We start from the raw sequence: 18638 nt of genomic DNA on the forward strand, positions 1-18638 counted from the left end.
TTTTTCTAGACCAGTAGGGTCTCCATTTTTCATGATCTGGGGCCTGGTGAGGGCCTATTTTTTGCACGCCGAGCTGATGTATTTATTGCTACCATTTTAGGGTAGATCTGACATTTTGATCGCCCGTTATTGCAATGTTGCAGCAACCAAGAAAAAAAAAGTAATTCTGGTTTAGAATTTCTCACCTGCATAACAAAAAACCGATCGGATTACTTTTTTGAAATTGATAGATTGGGTGATTCTGCACGCAGCGATACCAAATGTGTATGTGGGCTTTTTTTATGGTTTCATTTTGAATGGGGCAAAAAAAAGGGGGGGGGGGGGGGTTTAAACTTATATTTTTTTAAATATTTAAAAACTTTTTGCCTTTTTCAATAGTCTCCATGGGAGACTAGAAGCAGCAATTACCTGATCAGCTCTACTACATACAGGCAATGAGCAGACCTGATCACTTGCTATGAGCACCGACCACTGGGCAGCGCTCATAGCAATCTGGCCATAGCCATCAGTCAAGCTAGAAGGTGCAGTACTGGGTGGAGAATAGAGAGTGATGGAGGCTTCAGATCTACAGCCTCAATTGATCATCAATACAAACGCAAATTTCTCAGTAATGGAGAAGTGGACTGGCCCTGTAAAAGGTATTGCTAGACATTTCTTTGAAAGCGCTACATGTGCATATAAGTTTTGGGGGTGAAAGCTTGCAGACAATGCCCTTTAAAACAGAACCTGACATCTCATACATGCTTCCAGATCCAACAACAGCATGTAACAGACACTGGTTGCACAATTTCAGCATTTCAGAGAAAACCAATTAATGGCTACTGAGGACCAAGCTGCACAGGACACTAGTCCGGTACCCAGCAGCCTCTCCCAGCCCACTGCCCTGCAGTGACAGGTCACACCCTGTGTGTGTATGCATAGTGAGAGAATGTCTGTATAGCACTGAAATTAATGGCGCTATATAATGTAATTGTCACTTCAGGGTTGCAAGCGGGGAGAAGCTCCATGCTTTTGTTTTTAGAATCCATATAAGAGGATAGTGTAAATTTGTGATTTTCCCTTGCGTTTCACATGGAGAAATACACGAAAAAATCTGAATGCAGAATTTATTGTGGAGCCATTAAATCTTCGCTCAAAATATGGGTCAATAAATCTGACTTTGCTTTACCATTAAGTGTGGTTTCCCATGATCTCCATCAATTTGAATAGATGTAGCCATACACTTGTAATGTATAGTCATCCTACCTGGTGCCCCTAGTCTACTCAACTCATGGACATTCCATTCATATCAACGATTGCTGCCTTAGTGATATGGGTAGTGCAGTGGTAAGTCTAAACCATGCTTTCCATGCCTTTCCCATGGGAAAGGCAATAGAGGTGTAGTTTAGACTTTTCACTGCACTCAACATGCCACTGAGACAGCCATCTTAGAAGGACAATGTTGCCAAGCTGAGCGGGAACGACACACCTGGTTGAATGACCATACATAGAGCAGTGATGGAAATCATAGAAAAATTGCTAATCAAGTCATTGTCCTGAAGTGGATGTACTGCCTAGGCAGCACCTACCACCATGTAAGAGCACTGTATACCCTTGTTCAAGAAGGCCTGTGCAAATACAGTACACCTTGGAAACTTATTTTGTCATGTCATTTCTAAGGCTTCAGTTCCAAATCACGTACATACACAATGTGCACCAAAAATAATATGCCCAATGTTGCTTCCCAAGAACCCCAGTAGTATAGCACACAAAATAACTCAAACACATTTAATCATTTGTTTATTGAGTATATGCATACAAGATCCTCAAAAGCCAATTAAAACCTATTAGAAAAAAAAAAGAATATATAAAAGAAATGACACCTACGAGTCAAGGTTAGAAACATTATACCAATATATCCAAACCCCCCACCCCCATATCCCATTTGATTACCATCTATTCGTGATGTATCCTTCCCAGAAGATTGCTCCATCTTGCCACTGGCCTCCTCTTTGATTTATTTATTTTTAAACAAAAAAAAATGCACTCCTTCTTGCATTCTAAGAGTTTCAAAAAAGAAAAAAAAAAAAAAACTCTACAATAGCCAATTGAGGTTTAGAAAAAAAAATCCACATGAATGCGGTTAAGATGGGGCAGGAATCCATTCCTATGTTCTTGTTATCTGATCCCGCTCCATGAATCCTGGCAATGCATTCTCCCTATCCTATTCACTCCTTCCTATGATTTGAATCCAATGATCCAGCTCCAGGATTGGGATCCAGTGAGCCCTCTCCAATCCAAACCTTTACAACCAGCAAAACCAAAAAAAGAGGCAGTTAGATATTTATCAACATAGGTTTCCGGGAATCGATCAGTTATATGTGCATCTTGTATAAAAAAAAAAAAAAAAAAAAAATGTAAAATAATTGCACAGATAACTATTACATTCCCCAAACTAATGAATTTTATATATATATAGCATGTTTGTTCCAAGTTTAGAAAAAGTATTAGATGCCCTTATGTAGGCTCGGTAAGAAAGTGCAGTACTGGCACAGTCTTTCATAACCAAATGCCTAAGGATCAATTGGGGTCTTTCCAACCAATTAAAAAATGCATAGAATACCAACACTTGTAAGACTCAAAAGGTAAGGCCTCAATAAGGAGACTATGTCCTGGTCTGAGCATGGGACTTGAGATTAAAGTAACTGCATCAACAGGTATGCTCAACATTTCAGGTCATTAGACCCACCATCAGGCCAGGACGTATGGCAGCGCCACATTTTCTTCCTTTCAGTGATCATAAACATTGTTACTGGTTGTAAATAGATAGGTATATTACCAGAAAAAGCCTTCACAAATGTTGGCATAATTTAGTATCAACCTGCAGCTTTTCTTTTAAAAGGGGGAGTCCAGTTTTGTACCCAGTTAAAATGGTTTACAATTACTAAATTATCAGATAACTACCTGAACTAGTGACTTTACTTAGATGAGATGCAATACATCATTGTCACTGAGCTTGTGGGAATCCAGTAAAATTGTAAAGACTTCAGTTTGTAGCAATGTATAATGCAATGTGTGGCCATATGTGGCTGGTGTATGCCAGAAGCTGGTGACGCTCCAATGAAATATGCCTCAAGTATGGTATAATTTTTATGTCTCTCCACAAACTAAACCAACACTGTCTTAAGATTCTTAAACTAGAAATGATCTTGACTCAAAAATCTAGGGAACTTTCTATTAAAGTGGGGCAAAGAAAATACAGGTACCAATAATTTGTATATATTGGTTTTTCTTACAGGGGTTATCCAGTTTTATTAAAACCCAAGGCAAAGGTTCTTATGTTGTAAAACAAAATCAAACAGTATTTACATGTTGCCCTTGCTACTATTGCTCGGGTTATTTTACAGCATATGCTGCTGGCCTCTTTTCTAGCCAACACCTTTTAACCTGCTTTATTCCTTTCGGATTCATAGCTGGACCACCCCTTTTAAAGACCAAGCCAAAAAAATACAAGCTGCTGTACAAAAATAATGTACAGGAAAATGTTTAATTGCTTAGATGATCAGGGACTACACAATTTCCCTTCAAATTCAACTCTATAAACCCATCTCAAATTCTAACAAGCATCTGAAACTTATGTAGAATCCAGTGTCTTATAAAATAAGACTGGTCATGGTTTTAACTAAGCAGTTTGATATACATTAGGTAGACCAGTATACTAGAAAAAAAAAATAGGGAGTGTTCAAATAAAAGGTACAGAGAATCATAGTACCACATACAGGTCTATTACACAAAATGTGAGCGGGTGGGACATCAAAATCTTACAATCTATAGCAATCTACACAAACTGATTTGGAAATGTATTTAATTGATATTAAAAATAGCAAATATTTACCAATCACAAAGAGGACATGCAGAGTTAGCAGTACTGATATTATACTTTACAAGTTAAGTCCACAAAACAAGTGTATTGTGGCACATTAGCTGAAACACATGTCATAATAGGAAGACACCTGGTTGCCTTTATTGGGCTTCACTATAGCATAATGTCAATACTGCCAATTTCATCTCACAATAGCACTTGGAGTCATACCATGGCCTCCATATTTGATTTGATCCTCCTCAAGCCTCCATTTGACAATCCTAAAATGTTTGAAATGTCCTCCATTATGCTTTAATCCATCTCTTCAGATATGTCTACAGAAAGACACATGAAAAGGCAAGGTAAAATAAGGTTTCCCCACAAAATAAGGAAAAAAAATAAAACTTTATACCATAGCCACCCAAATCCCAATTGCAAATAACATTGCAGACATCACACCAGGTCTGGTGCTTTTGAAGAGCGGCTAGTTTACTTGCAGTGTGGTTCTGCCTACAGCTGTTGAAATACACCTCTTCTGGACATGACAAGTAAGCAGGAACAAGTAGGTATAAGAATTAAGTATTCCTATTCTACACAACAGGTTTAACACTTCAAAACTTTAACAAAATAGTAAATAAAAAAAAAGCAAAAAAAGACTTAAATTGTTTACAGGTAAGGATCTACAAAAAAAAAAAAATCACTGATAACTATTTATGTACGTGAACGGGATCTGCTGTGGCGGGGAGAATAGCGGGGGGATCCACGGCTTCTTCTTGGAGAGTAGCTGCGGCTGCGACTGTTGCTTCTACTACGGCTCCTGCTACGACTACGACTGCGAGAACGTGATCTTCCATAGCTTGGACTTCTTGGACCATCAACTTTTACCCGAATGTAGGCAGTTTCTCCCTATTAAACAGATAGAACCTGGGATTGAACAAGCCAAGCTTAAACAGCTTTGCATTTCAGGCAAGATGTAACTCTACATGTCAATGTAGATGATGGAATCCACGTACTGTGAGCTACTTTCTCTTACCTTCCAACCCTAGAGATAATCGTTAACAGCCATGCAGCAAATAGAAGGGATGCACTGAAATATACCTACCTCATGTGACCTAAATTTAGTGTTATCCAGTTTCCGCACAGCATAGGTCATATCTTCTTTTCGCACAAATTCCACGACACCTGTACCATCCCGGTACACATCGGCATAACATACATCACCTGCCTCACGCATGTGATCCTTCAGATCCTGCCAGCTTCCACTTGGAGGCAGTCCTATAGAGGGAAAAAAAAATCTTTGCTTTCTTTGGGAAAAAAATGTGCATCAATTTGATACATTTAACATTATGCACCATTTTACAGGAACTTTAATTCATGCAACTTCATAAATATCACCTTCTCTATTATTCTGCAGCAATACCAGTTTACCCCCCCCCCCCCCCCCAAAAAAAAGAAGTTTTTAGCATTATCTTTTGTCCCCCTGGTCTCCCCCAAGTCATTAAAGCAAAAGCCATAATCATCCAAAAGCAACTGACTGGTAGGTGTTGTCCATGTGTGCTTAGAATGGGATGCGTGCACGATACTGACAAGGGAGAATCAGATTATCACTACTATGCTGTACTTGTGAAAACGTGACACAATGTGTAAACAAATGGAGACTAGTGCAAAGGAGGAATATCCTGCCCTCACAGGCTTGCAATCTACAGTATCTGCATCTCAGCAGCGATATGAAAGTTGAAAGCATTGCACCACCCCCTTTAACATCTCACTCCCAGGCCATTATCTGTTTTTTTTGCTCCCCTTCTTCCCAGAGCCATAACTTCATCAAATCGCTTGTGTAGCAGAAATGCTCACTTGCTATGAACACCGACTGCTGGGCGGCGCTCATAGCACTTCAGCAATGACAACTCCATGGATCTCCTGCGACCCGAGCGTGACTTATGACATCTTTCTGCCGTAGCCATATTAAATGCCGCCGTCAGATTGACATCAGCATTTAACATGTTGTTAACAGCCGCAGGTGGATTGCGATTCAATTCACAGATGTTAGGGGCACATGACAGCTGTACAGACCAGCTGTCATGTCCCCGGAAAAGTGCGGGCTCATAGCCGGAGTCCACGCCAAAGGGAGAGACAACATGTGCTGTACATGTACGGCACATGTTGGAAAGGGGTTAAAGCCATGACAATTATTCTGACTACACACATTTATTGCCCTTGATCTGCTTAAACAGAGCTGAAATAACCATGAAACTTTTACCACCAAGACTTAAGAATTCATGTTCTCATTAACAATGGAAGCAGCCTACCCTGCAGCCAAAACCCCACTACACCCAGCGCTTTCATTGGCTGGCTGGGTACATTTCTGCAGCCATGATTTCATTTTAAATACGTGCTCTCTTGCAGTAACATTTAATAGGGATCCAAGAGCTGGCTCTTTTTGGTGTGCAAAGCAAAATGATCCTGTTCACCAAAAAGTGTCAAACTGTCCCTCACTTGCTCCCATTGCAATCTGCATCTCCTGCTCTCCATGTTGTATTATCCAGGGAGCATCAGCAGTGAGAATTACTAAGAATCCCAAGTCTGACCTACTTTGAGTGTGTATGTTCCACCTCTGATGCCTCTAGTTATGATTGGCAAGCACCACAGAGGCCAGCTTAAAAAAAGGAAAAACTCTTGATTAGTCCTCTATAAGCCCCATATAGATTGCTTGTTCGGCTGACAGCAATCTCCCGACTGATCGTTCAGTGTTCTCTTTGACCGAGCCAAAGCCAAGACTGACAGGAGTTTATCTACCGGAGCACAAAAAGATTGGCAGTCCAAGATTGGGCATACTGGGTGAATCAATCTGACATCTGTAAAGGATGATTAGGGAGGCCCAATACATAATAGACTGTCAGCAGATAACAGCAGGGGCCAGCAGACAAGTCTAATGTATATGTGAATGCCTTTTCTCACCCATGCATTTTTTAAGATTGCTGTTAAAAACATTGAAGCACCACTCCAGCGGGTTTTAGTTTCAGTTCCCTGCCCCCGGAAGAAGAGATGCGAAACGACATTAAGGTGGAGGGACATGCTGTGGAAACCCACAGGCATTTAACAGATTTACCAAGGCAACATTACCTTTATACCATTTTTATTGCTGTGGTTGTAATGTGTGATTTATCTGAAACCGTAGACTGGTTTCACTTAGTCTCATGTTTACATTGAAGATTAGGAATGGTGAATTTAATATATTTGGCACTTGCACTTTATTCTTCACACTACACATCTGCTCTTGTCTACCCTCAGTGTGTTTTTTTGGGGGAGGGTTCTACCCTATTCATGTTGGGTCCCCTGTTTGGCAGTATTCCCTGACAATAGATTAAATATTTAAATTTTTGTTTAATTTGGTTTCAATAAAAGTGTTCAATTTAAAGAGAATCTGTCACCCCCATGGACTTCTGACCTACCTGGGCATAAAGGTGATAGAAATGTAAATCTTTAGCCAACATGTATGCCTTATTTTAGAGGTCTAGTTGCTGTGAAATTTCTTTTTATTAATTCAGGTTTTTGATTCCACCTGCAAGAAATCCCAACCTCCTTTGTTAATTATAAATGTTTCCCCCCTCCCATGCAAGTCACAGTGCGCTATGACGTGCAGTTGCAGCAGCCAAATCCCACACAAGCCGGTGGTCACTGGAGCGGAAGTCATTGACTCGCCTGCTCAGAAGATCACTGTTGTACAATGAACATAGAAGGGAGGAAAAAGTGCACCTTGTGCAAAAGGATTTGGCCAACACAACTGCACATCATAGGGCACTGTGAAGTGCAGGGGGAGCGGAGGAAACATTGTAATTAACACAGTAGGCAGGGATTTCTTGGGGGGCCAGGGTCCGCAAGCCTTCGAAAATTGATTGAATAAAAGGAAATTTCAAAGCAAGACCTCTAATACAAAGCATACAGGTAGGAATAGATTTAAATTACTATCACCTGTATGTCCATATTGGTAGTGCCAAGGGGTGACAGATTCCCTTTAAGTCTATGAGTGCCAAAATGAGGTTCTCAGACTAACATTGAGAGCTTGTGACTGTTACTTCCTGACAGAAAATGGTGTTGTGTGACAAAGCGGTGCTGGGAACAGCTGGCAAGTATAGACATGGGGCAGGGAACTTAGATTAGTGGCACCACTCCAGCACTGAAAACAAAAAAACGCTGGAGTGGTGCTTTAAATGGACTGTCAGCACAGAATGACTGTTCATACCAAGTACAGGCGCTCTGTGGATCATAGTGGGGACAATCATTTAAGTACACCTTCCTACCTGCTTGGTTTCCATCTCTCTCATATATAGCAAGAATAAAAGCCATTGAGTGTTTGTATTGCCCCAAATGCACTTGTCCCCATGAAAAAAAAACTAGAAGCCACTTTTTTTAAAACCGTATTCCTGAGATTTTCATATTTTAGGCACACAATGGGAAAAGTAAAATAAATAAAATATATACCCACACAAACATACCTGAAACTACTACTCTGTACTCAGAGCGCCTAGATGGAGGCCCGTATCTTCCACGTGGAGCTCCACCGCCACCGCCTCCTCCGCCGCCACCACCACCGCCGCCACCTCCTCCTCCACCACCACCTCTTCCTCCCGTCCCTCGACCACTTCGTGGAAATTCGACACGTAGACGATAACCATCATAATCATATCCATCACGTCCATACACCGCATCTTCAGCATCCCTTCAAAGGAAAAAAAAAAAATCACGTTAATAAACATCCTCTTATGGCTGCAGACTAAACGAGTAACTTCTCTATTAGCGGGACACTAAGATAACTGCTCTATTAGCGGGACACTAAGAGCATATAGCCCATTGGTGTGGGTCCAGACAGACTAAGGCCAAACCTGTGCCCAAAAAAATGGGCAACTTTACACCCCATTGGCCAGGTGCGTATAATCAGCCAATGTCATTGAAACCTCTGCATGTGATCAATATCAATGTGCAGCAGGGAGAACAGGGAATTGGGCGCTAGCACAGACTACAAACCTGCAGGGGGGAGGGGGGGCTAGCATCAACCATAAACCTGCAGCGGGGGGGCTAGCATCAACCATAAACCTGCAGCGGGGGGGGGGGCTAGCATCAACCATAAACCTGCAGCGGGGGGGGCTAGCATCAACCATAAACCTGCAGCGGGGGGGGCTAGCATCAACCATAAACCTGCAGCGGGGGGGGGGGCTAGCATCAACCATAAACCTGCAGCGGGGGGGGGGGGGGCTAGCATCAACCATAAACCTGCAGCGGGGGGGGGGGGGGGGCTAGCATCAACCATAAACCTGCAGCGGGGGGGGGGGCGGGGCTAGCATCAACCATAAACCTGCAGCGGGGGGGGCTAGCATCAACCATAAAACTGCAGCGGAGGGGGGCTAGCATCAACATAAACCTGCAGCGGAGGGGGGCTAGCATCAACCATAAACTTAAAGCGGGGGGGGCTAGCATCAACCATAAACCTGCAGCGGGGGGGGGGCTAGCATCAACCATAAACCTGCAGCGGGGGGGGGGCCTAGCATCAACCATAAACCTGCAGCGGGGGGGGGGCTAGCATCAACCATAAACCTGCAGCGGGGGGGGGGCTAGCATCAACCATAAACCTGCAGCGGGGGGGGGGCTAGCATCAACCATAAACCTGCAGCGGGGGGGGGCTAGCATCAACCATAAACCTGCAGCGGGGGGGGGGGGCTAGCATCAACCATAAACCTGCAGCGGGGGGGGCTAGCATCAACCATAAACCTGCAGCGGGGGGGGTAGCATCAACCATAAACCTGCAGCGGGCGGGGGGGGGGGGGGCTAGCGTCAACCATAAACCTGCAGCGGGGGGGCTAGCATCAACCATAAACCTGCAGGCGGGGGGTGGGGGGGGGGCTAGCATCAACCATAAACCTGCAGCGGGGGGGGGGGGCTAGCATCAAACCATAAACCTGCAGCGGAAGGGGCTAGCATCAACCATAAACCTGCAGCAGGGGGGGGGCTAGCATCAACCATAAACCTGCAGCGGGGGGGGGCTAGCATCAACATCAACCCGGGGGGGGGCTAGCATCAACCATAAACCTGCAGCGGGGGGGGCTAGCATCAACCATAAACCTGCAGCGGGGGGGGCTAGCATCAACCATAAACCTGCAGCGGGGGGGGGGGGCTAGCATCAACCATAAACCTGCAGCGGGGGGGGGGGGGGGCTAGCATCAACCATAAACCTGCAGCGGGGGGGGGGGGGGGGGGGCTAGCATCAACCATAAACCTGCAGCGGGGGGGGGCTAGCATCAACCATAAACCTGCAGCGGGGGGGGGGGGCTAGCATCAACCATAAACCTGCAGCGGGGGGGGGGGGGGGGGGTGGCTAGCATCAACCATAAACCTGCAGCGGGGGGGGGGGGGGCTAGCATCAACCATAAACCTGCAGCGGGGGGGGGGGGCTAGCATCAACCATAAACCTGCAGCGGGGGGGGGGCTAGCATCAACCATAAACCTGCAGCAGGGGGGGGCTAGCATCAACCATAAACCTGCAGCGGGGGGGGGGCTAGCATCAACCATAAACCGGCAGCGGGGGGGGGGGGGGGGCTAGCATCAACCATAAACCTGCAGCAGGGGGGGGGCTAGCATCAACCATAAACCTGCAGCAGGGGGGGGGGCTAGCATCAACCATAAACCTGCAGCAGGGGGGGGGGGGGGTCTAGCATCAACCATAAACCTGCAGCAGGGGGGGCTAGCATCAACCATAAACCTGCAGCGGGGGGGGGGGCTAGCATCAACCATAAACCTGCAGCAGGGGGGGGGGCTAGCATCAACCATAAACCTGCAGCAGGGGGGGGCTAGCATCAACCATAAACCTGCAGCGGGGGGGGGCTAGCATCAACCATAAACCGGCAGCGGGGGGGGGGGCTAGCATCAACCATAAACCTGCAGCAGGGGGGGGGGCTAGCATCAACCATAAACCTGCAGCAGGGGGGGGGGGCTAGCATCAACCATAAACCTGCAGCAGGGGGGGGGGGGTCTAGCATCAACCATAAACCTGCAGCAGGGGGGGGCTAGCATCAACCATAAACCTGCAGCGGGGGGGGGGGGCCTAGCATCAACCATAAACCTGCAGCGGGGGGGGGGGCTAGCATCAACCATAAACCTGCAGCGGGGGGGGGGCCTAGCATCAACCATAAACCTGCAGCGGGGGGGCTAGCATCAACCATAAACCTGCAGCGGGGGGGGGGGGGGGGCTAGCATCAACCATAAACCTGCAGCGGGGGGGGCTAGCATCAACCATAAACCTGCAGCGGGGGGGGCTAGCATCAACCATAAACCTGCAGCGGGGGGGGCTAGCATCAACCATAAACCTGCAGCGAGGGGGAGGGGGGCTAGCGTCAACCATAAACCTGCAGCGGGGGGCTAGCATCAACCATAAACCTGCAGCGGGGGGGGGGGGGGGGGGGGGGCTAGCATCAACCATAAACCTGCAGCCGGGGGGGGGGCTAGCATCAACCATAAACCTGCAGCGGGGGGGGGGGGGCTAGCATCAACCATAAACCTGCAGCGGGGGGGGGCTAGCATCAACCATAAACCTGCAGCGGGGGGGGGGGCTGGCATCAACCATAAACCTGCAGGGGGGGCTAGCATCAACCATAAACCTGCAGCGGGGGGGGGGGGGGGCTATTATCAACCATAAACCTGCAGCGGGGGGGGGGCTAGCATCAACCATAAACCTGCAGCGGGGGGGGGGCTAGCATCAACCATAAACCTGCAGCGGGGGGGGGGGGGCTAGCATCAACCATAAACCTGCAGCGGGGGGGGGGGGCTAGCATCAACCATAAACCTGCAGCGGAGGGGCTAGCATCAACCATAAACCTGCAGCAGGGGGGGGGGCTAGCATCAACCATAAACCTGCAGCGGGGGGGGCTAGCATCAACCATAAACCTGCAGCGGGGGGGGGGGCTAGCATCAACCATAAACCTGCAGCGGGGGGGGGCTAGCATCAACCATAAACCTGCAGCGGGGGGGGGCTAGCATCAACCATAAACCTGCAGCGGGGGGGGCTAGCATCAACCATAAACCTGCAGCGGGGGGGGGGCTAGCATCAACCATAAACCTGCAGCGGGGGGGGGGGGGGGGCTAGCATCAACCATAAACCTGCAGCGGGGGGGGGGGGCTAGCATCAACCATAAACCTGCAGCGGGGGGGGGGGGGGGGCTAGCATCAACCATAAACCTGCAGCGGGGGGGGGGGGGCTAGCATCAACCATAAACCTGCAGCGGGGGGGGGGGGGGCTAGCATCAACCATAAACCTGCAGCGGGGGGGGGGGGGGGGCTAGCATCAACCATAAACCTGCAGCGAGGGGGGGGGGGGGGCTAGCATCAACCATAAACCTGCAGCGGGGGGGGGGCTAGCATCAACCATAAACCTGCAGCAGGGGGGGGCTAGCATCAACCATAAACCTGCAGCGGGGGGGGGCTAGCATCAACCATAAACCGGCAGCGGGGGGGGGGGCTAGCATCAACCATAAACCTGCAGCAGGGGGGGGGGCTAGCATCAACCATAAACCTGCAGCAGGGGGGGGGGCTAGCATCAACCATAAACCTGCAGCAGGGGGGGGGGGGTCTAGCATCAACCATAAACCTGCAGCAGGGGGGGCTAGCATCAACCATAAACCTGCAGCGGGGGGGGGGGGGGCTAGCATCAACCATAAACCTGCAGCGGGGGGGGGCTAGCATCAACCATAAACCTGCAGCGGGGGGGGGGGCTAGCATCAACCATAAACCTGCAGCGGGGGGGGGGGGCTAGCATCAACCATAAACCTGCAGCAGGGGGGGGCTAGCATCGACCATAAACCTGCAGCGGGGGGGGGGCTAGCATCGACCATAAACCTGCAGCGGGGGGAGGGGCTAGCATCGACCATAAACCTGCAGCGGGGGGGGGCTAGCATCGACCATAAACCTGCAGCAGGGGGGGGCTAGCATCGACCATAAACCTGCAGCGGGGGGGGGGGGTGGGCTAGCATCAACCATAAACCTGCAGCAGGGGGGGGGGGCTAGCATCAACCATAAACCTGCAGCAGGGGGGCTGGCATCAACCATAAACCTGCAGCGGGGGGGGGCTAGCATCAACCATAAACCTGCAGCGGGGGGGGGCTAGCATCAACCATAAACCTGCAGCGGGGGGGGGGCGCTAGCATCGACCATAAACCTGCAGCAGGGGGGGGGCTAGCATCGACCATAAACCTGCAGCCGGGGGGGGGCTAGCATCAACCATAAACCTGCAGCAGGGGGGGGGGCTAGCATCGACCATAAACCTGCAGCAGGGGGGGGGGGCTAGCATCGACCATAAACCTGCAGCAGGGGGGGGGCTAGCATCGACCATAAACCTGCAGCAGGGGGGGGGGCTAGCATCGACCATAAACCTGCAGCAGGGGGGGGCTAGCCTCGACCATAAACCTGCAGCGGGGGGGGGGGGCCTAGCATCAACCATAAACCTGCAGCGGGGGGGGCTAGCATCAACCATAAACCTGCAGCGGGGGGGGGCTAGCATCAACCATAAACCTGCAGCGGGGGGGGGGGGCTAGCATCAACCATAAACCTGCAGCAGGGGGGGCTAGCATCAACCATAAACCTGCAGCGGGGGGGGGGGGTCTAGCATCAACCATAAACCTGCAGCGGGGGGGGGGGCTAGCATCAACCATAAACCTGCAGCAGGGGGGGGGGGCTAGCATCAACCATAAACCTGCAGCAGGGGGGCTGGCATCAACCATAAACCTGCAGCGGGGGGGGGCTAGCATCAACCATAAACCTGCAGCGGGGGGGGGGCTAGCATCAACCATAAACCTGCAGCGGGGGGGGGGCTAGCATCAACCATAAACCTGCAGCGGGGGGGGGCTAGCATCAACCATAAACCTGCAGCAGGGGGGGGGGGCTAGCATCGACCATAAACCTGCAGCAGGGGGGGGGCTAGCATCAACCATAAACCTGCAGCAGGGGGGGGGGCTAGCATCAACCATAAACCTGCAGCAGGGGGGGGGGCGGCTAGCATCAACCATAAACCTGCAGCAGGGGGGCTGGCATCAACCATAAACCTGCAGCAGGGGGGGGGGGGCTAGCATCAACCATAAACCTGCAGCGGGGGGGGGGGCTAGCATCGACCATAAACCTGCAGCCGGGGGGGGCTAGCATCGACCATAAACCTGCAGCAGGGGGGGGGGCTAGCATCGACCATAAACCTGCAGCGGGGGGGGGGGCTAGCATCAACCATAAACCTGCAGCAGGGGGGCTGGCATCAACCATAAACCTGCAGCAGGGGGGGGGCTAGCATCGACCATAAACCTGCAGCGGGGGGGGGCTAGCATCAACCATAAACCTGCAGCAGGGGGGGGGGCTAGCATCAACCATAAACCTGCAGCAGGGGGGGGGGCTAGCATCAACCATAAACCTGCAGCAGGGGGGGGGGCTAGCATCAACCATAAACCTGCAGCGGGGGGGGGGGCTAGCATCGACCATAAACCTGCAGCAGGGGGGGGGGCTAGCATCGACCATAAACCTGCAGCAGGGGGGGGGGCTAGCATCGACCATAAACCTGCAGCAGGGGGGGGCTAGCCTCGACCCATAAACCTGCAGCGGGGGGGGGGCTAGCATCGACCATAAACCTGCAGCGGGGGGGGGGCTAGCATCGACCATAAACCTGCAGCAGGGGGGGGGGCTAGCATCAACCATAAACCTGCAGCAGGGTGGGGCTAGCATCGACCATAAACCTGCAGCCGGGGGGGGGGGCTAGCATCAACCATAAACCTCAACCGGGGGGGGGTAGCACCAGCCATAAACCTCAGGGAGGGCTGCACAGCCATAAACCTGGCAGCGGGGGGGCTAGCATCAACCATAAACCTGCAGCGGGGGGGGGGGGGCTAGCATCAACCATAAACCCTAGGGGGGCTAACCATAAACTCACTGGGGGAGCATCAACCATAAACCTGCAGCAGGGGGGGCTAGCATCAACCATAAACCTGCAGCGGGGGGGGGGGGGGCTAGCATCAACCATAAACCTGCAGCGGGGGGGGGGCTAGCATCAACCATAAACCTGCAGCGGGGGGGGGGGCTAGCATCAACCATAAACCTGCAGCGGGGGGGGGGGGGGCTAGCATCAACCATAAACCTGCAGCAGGGGGGGGGCTAGCATCGACCATAAACCTGCAGCGGGGGGGGGGCTAGCATCGACCATAAACCTGCAGCGGGGGGAGGGGCTAGCATCGACCATAAACCTGCAGCGGGGGGGGGGCTAGCATCGACCATAAACCTGCAGCAGGGGGGGGCTAGCATCGACCATAAACCTGCAGCGGGGGGGGGGGCTAGCATCAACCATAAACCTGCAGCAGGGGGGGGGGGGCTAGCATCAACCATAAACCTGCAGCAGGGGGGCTGGCATCAACCATAAACCTGCAGCGGGGGGGGGCTAGCATCAACCATAAACCTGCAGCGGGGGGGGGGGCTAGCATCAACCATAAACCTGCAGCGGGGGGGGGGGGCGCTAGCATCGACCATAAACCTGCAGCAGGGGGGGCTAGCATCGACCATAAACCTGCAGCCGGGGGGGGGGGGGCTAGCATCAACCATAAACCTGCAGCAGGGGGGGGGGCTAGCCTCGACCATAAACCTGCAGCAGGGGGGGGCTAGCATCGACCATAAACCTGCAGCAGGGGGGGCTAGCATCGACCATAAACCTGCAGCAGGGGGGGGGGCTAGCATCGACCATAAACCTGCAGCAGGGGGGGCTAGCCTCGACCATAAACCTGCAGCGGGGGGGGGGGGGGCCTAGCATCAACCATAAACCTGCAGCGGGGGGGGCTAGCATCAACCATAAACCTGCAGCCGGGGGGGCTAGCATCAACCATAAACCTGCAGCGGGGGGGGGGGGGCTAGCATCAACCATAAACCTGCAGCGGGGGGGGCTAGCATCAACCATAAACCTGCAGCGGGGGGGGGGGTCTAGCATCAACCATAAACCTGCAGCGGGGGGGGGGGGCTAGCATCAACCATAAACCTGCAGCAGGGGGGGGGGGCTAGCATCAACCATAAACCTGCAGCAGGGGGGCTGGCATCAACCATAAACCTGCAGCGGGGGGGGCTAGCATCAACCATAAACCTGCAGCGGGGGGGGGGGCTAGCATCAACCATAAACCTGCAGCGGGGGGGGGGGCTAGCATCAACCATAAACCTGCAGCGGGGGGGGGCTAGCATCAACCATAAACCTGCAGGCAGGGGGGGGGGCTAGCATCGACCATAAACCTGCAGCAGGGGGGGGGCTAGCATCAACCATAAACCTGCAGCAGGGGGGGGGCTAGCATCAACCATAAACCTGCAGCAGGGGGGGGGGGCGGCTAGCATCAACCATAAACCTGCAGCAGGGGGGCTGGCATCAACCATAAACCTGCAGCAGGGGGGGGGGGGCTAGCATCAACCATAACCTGCAGCGGGGGGAGGGGGGGGCTAGCATCGACCATAAACCTGCAGCCGGGGGGGGCTAGCATCGACCATAACCTGCAGCAGGGGGGGGGCTAGCATCGACCATAAACCTGCAGCGGGGGGGGGGGGCTAGCATCGACCATAAACCTGCAGCGGGGGAGGGGCTAGCATCGACCATAAACCTGCAGCGGGGGGGGGGGCTAGCATCGACCATAAACCTGCAGCAGGGGGGGCTAGCATCGACCATAAACCTGCAGCAGGGGGGGGCTAGCATCGACCATAAACCTGCAGCGGGGGGGGGCTAGCATCAACCATAAACCTGCAGCGGGGGGGGGGGGGCTAGCATCACCATAAACCTGCAGCAGGGGGGGGGCTAGCATCGACCATAAACCTGCAGCAGGGGGGGCTAGCATCGACCATAAACCTGCAGCGGGGGGGGCTAGCATCAACCATAAACCTGCAGCAGGGGGGGGGCTAGCATCGACCATAAACCTGCAGCAGGGGGGGGGGCTAGCATCAACCATAAACCTGCAGCAGGGGGGGGGGCTAGCATCAACCATAAACCTGCAGCGGGGGGGGGGCTAGCATCGACCATAAACCTGCAGCAGGGGGGGGGCTTAGCATCGACCATAAACCTGCAGCAGGGGGGGGGGCTAGCATCGACCATAAACCTGCAGCAGGGGGGGGCTAGCCTCGACCATAAACCTGCAGCGGGGGGGGGGCTAGCATCGACCATAACCTGCAGCGGGGGGGGGGCTAGCATCGACCATAAACCTGCAGCAGGGGGGGGGGGCTAGCATCAACCATAAACCTGCAGCAGGGGGGGGGGGCTAGCATCGACCATAAACCTGCAGCAGGGGGGGGGCTAGCATCAACCATAAACCTGCAGCAGGGGGGGGGCTAGCATCGACCATAAACCTGCAGCCGGGGGGGGGGGCTAGCATCAACCATAAACCTGCAGCCGGGGGGGGGGCTAGCACCAGCCATAAACCTTCAGGGAGGGGGTTAGGGTAGCACCAGCCATAAACTTGCAGCTGGCCCGGGCGTGCTGACAATACGGTCTGACTATGAGCACAATGGCGCCTCAGCAGGTAGACAGCCACACGTGCTAACGCAGCGCCCATCCCCCATCACCAACAAAGCACGAGTGGCGCCTTCCAGGCCTCCCTGAGGTAGCAGCCGTGAGGTTCTCACACACATACACCATTACCTGGGATCTTCAAACTCCACAAAGGCGAACGGAGGCCCACCTCGCCTGTTCTTCAGGTCGATGTCCCGGATGGCGCCGTACTTGTAGAACACGTCCTCAATGTCCTTGGTTCGGATGTCTGGAGGCAAGTTTCCCACGTAAATGCGGCAATCATTGTTGCCCGCCGGCCCCCTGATCACGCCACCCCCTGACATCTCCAGCTTGAAGGCTTTAAAGAGGAACGATTTAGGAGAAAAATGGAAAGCAGCAGCGTTAGAAGCAGACGCTTCTCCTCAACGGTCACTGGTGAATGAGCTTCACAAAATGGCGTCCGGTATCTCTTCAGCTCGTCCTACGAACACCGCCTCGCGCAGTGATACTGGGGAGTGTGCTTTGTAACCTTCCGCCAAGCGAGGAGGGGCGGCTACTAAACTGGGGGCCCCAGGCCACGAAATAGTAGATATGTACGGGAAACCTGAGACTCCTTTATCGTCACGTCACACCCGGCAGGCGGCGCGAAGAACTATGCGCGTTACGTTCAAAATCTCACATGGCCGCGTGGCCAGCCCTTTGTGGCATTGGCGGGAAAGTGTGTGAAGACTGGTCGGCCGGCTCAAAACGTGCTCTGTGCATGGAAGCTGTGCATTGTGTGTCTGCGGCAATGCTCCTACAAGTGCAGAATACTGGGCAAACCTGCAAGTGCATACCATGAAGTGTCAGTATAAGGGGCTGTACACACTGCAAAAACTGGCTGTGTAAGGCCAGGGTCAGTATTTTACCTCAGTATCTGTAAGCCAAAACCAGGAGTGGAACAATCAGCGGAAAAGTATAATAGAAACACGTCACCACTTCTGTATTTATCACTCACTGCTGGTATTGGTAAATACTGAGGTAATAAACTGAACATGTGAACATGACCTTAAGAGTATGAGCCAACCTGTTTATCTCCCAAGCAGGAGATGTTTCAGAAAACGGGCATCTTTTCTCCTGTACCACCTTCAGTGGCGCGTGGGTTGTTTTTTTTTTGCTGATCCTCAAAAGGATTCCAGGTGCCTTGAGCGTTCCCATTGACTTGTGAAGTAGAGTGTTGTCCTAGCAGAAAACTCCAGAAGAAAGGACATGTCACTCCTTTTAATCACTTAGCGA

General features: G+C 51.7%; 1 protein-coding gene across 1 annotated transcript; it reads right to left on the minus strand.

Annotated features, from left to right (window-relative positions):
* Positions 1 to 1979: 1979 nt before the first annotated feature.
* LOC141222513 (serine/arginine-rich splicing factor 1) lies at positions 1980 to 17900 on the minus strand. Its single transcript, XM_073666681.1, has 6 exons — positions 17514 to 17900; positions 8338 to 8561; positions 4944 to 5116; positions 4561 to 4747; positions 4073 to 4176; positions 1980 to 2282 (listed from the first exon to the last, which is right to left on the minus strand). Exons 1-5 carry the CDS (start codon positions 17705 to 17707, stop codon positions 4154 to 4156), a joined length of 801 nt encoding a protein of 266 aa, XP_073522782.1. The 5' UTR covers positions 17708 to 17900; the 3' UTR covers positions 1980 to 2282; positions 4073 to 4153.
* Between the last annotated feature and the right edge of the window lie 738 nt (positions 17901 to 18638).

This window comes from Phyllobates terribilis, unplaced genomic scaffold, assembly GCF_046119375.1.
Source record: "Phyllobates terribilis strain yellow unplaced genomic scaffold, ASM4611937v1 Scaffold_2__4_contigs__length_985480577, whole genome shotgun sequence".
Taxonomy (NCBI): Eukaryota; Metazoa; Chordata; class Amphibia; order Anura; family Dendrobatidae; genus Phyllobates; species Phyllobates terribilis.

Excerpts from the sequence above, each read along its gene's own strand:
- LOC141222513 (XM_073666681.1), bottom strand. The coding sequence starts at position 17,707 with ATGTCAGGGGGTGGCGTGATCAGGGGGCCGGCGGGCAACAATGATTGC. Across the intron at positions 4,748-4,943 it reads CTAAATTTAGGTCACATGAG|GGAGAAACTGCCTACATTCG; the intron begins GTAGGTATATTT and ends TCTGTTTAATAG. Across the intron at positions 4,177-4,560 it reads CCACAGCAGATCCCGTTCAC|ACATATCTGAAGAGATGGAT; the intron begins GTACATAAATAG and ends GTCTTTCTGTAG.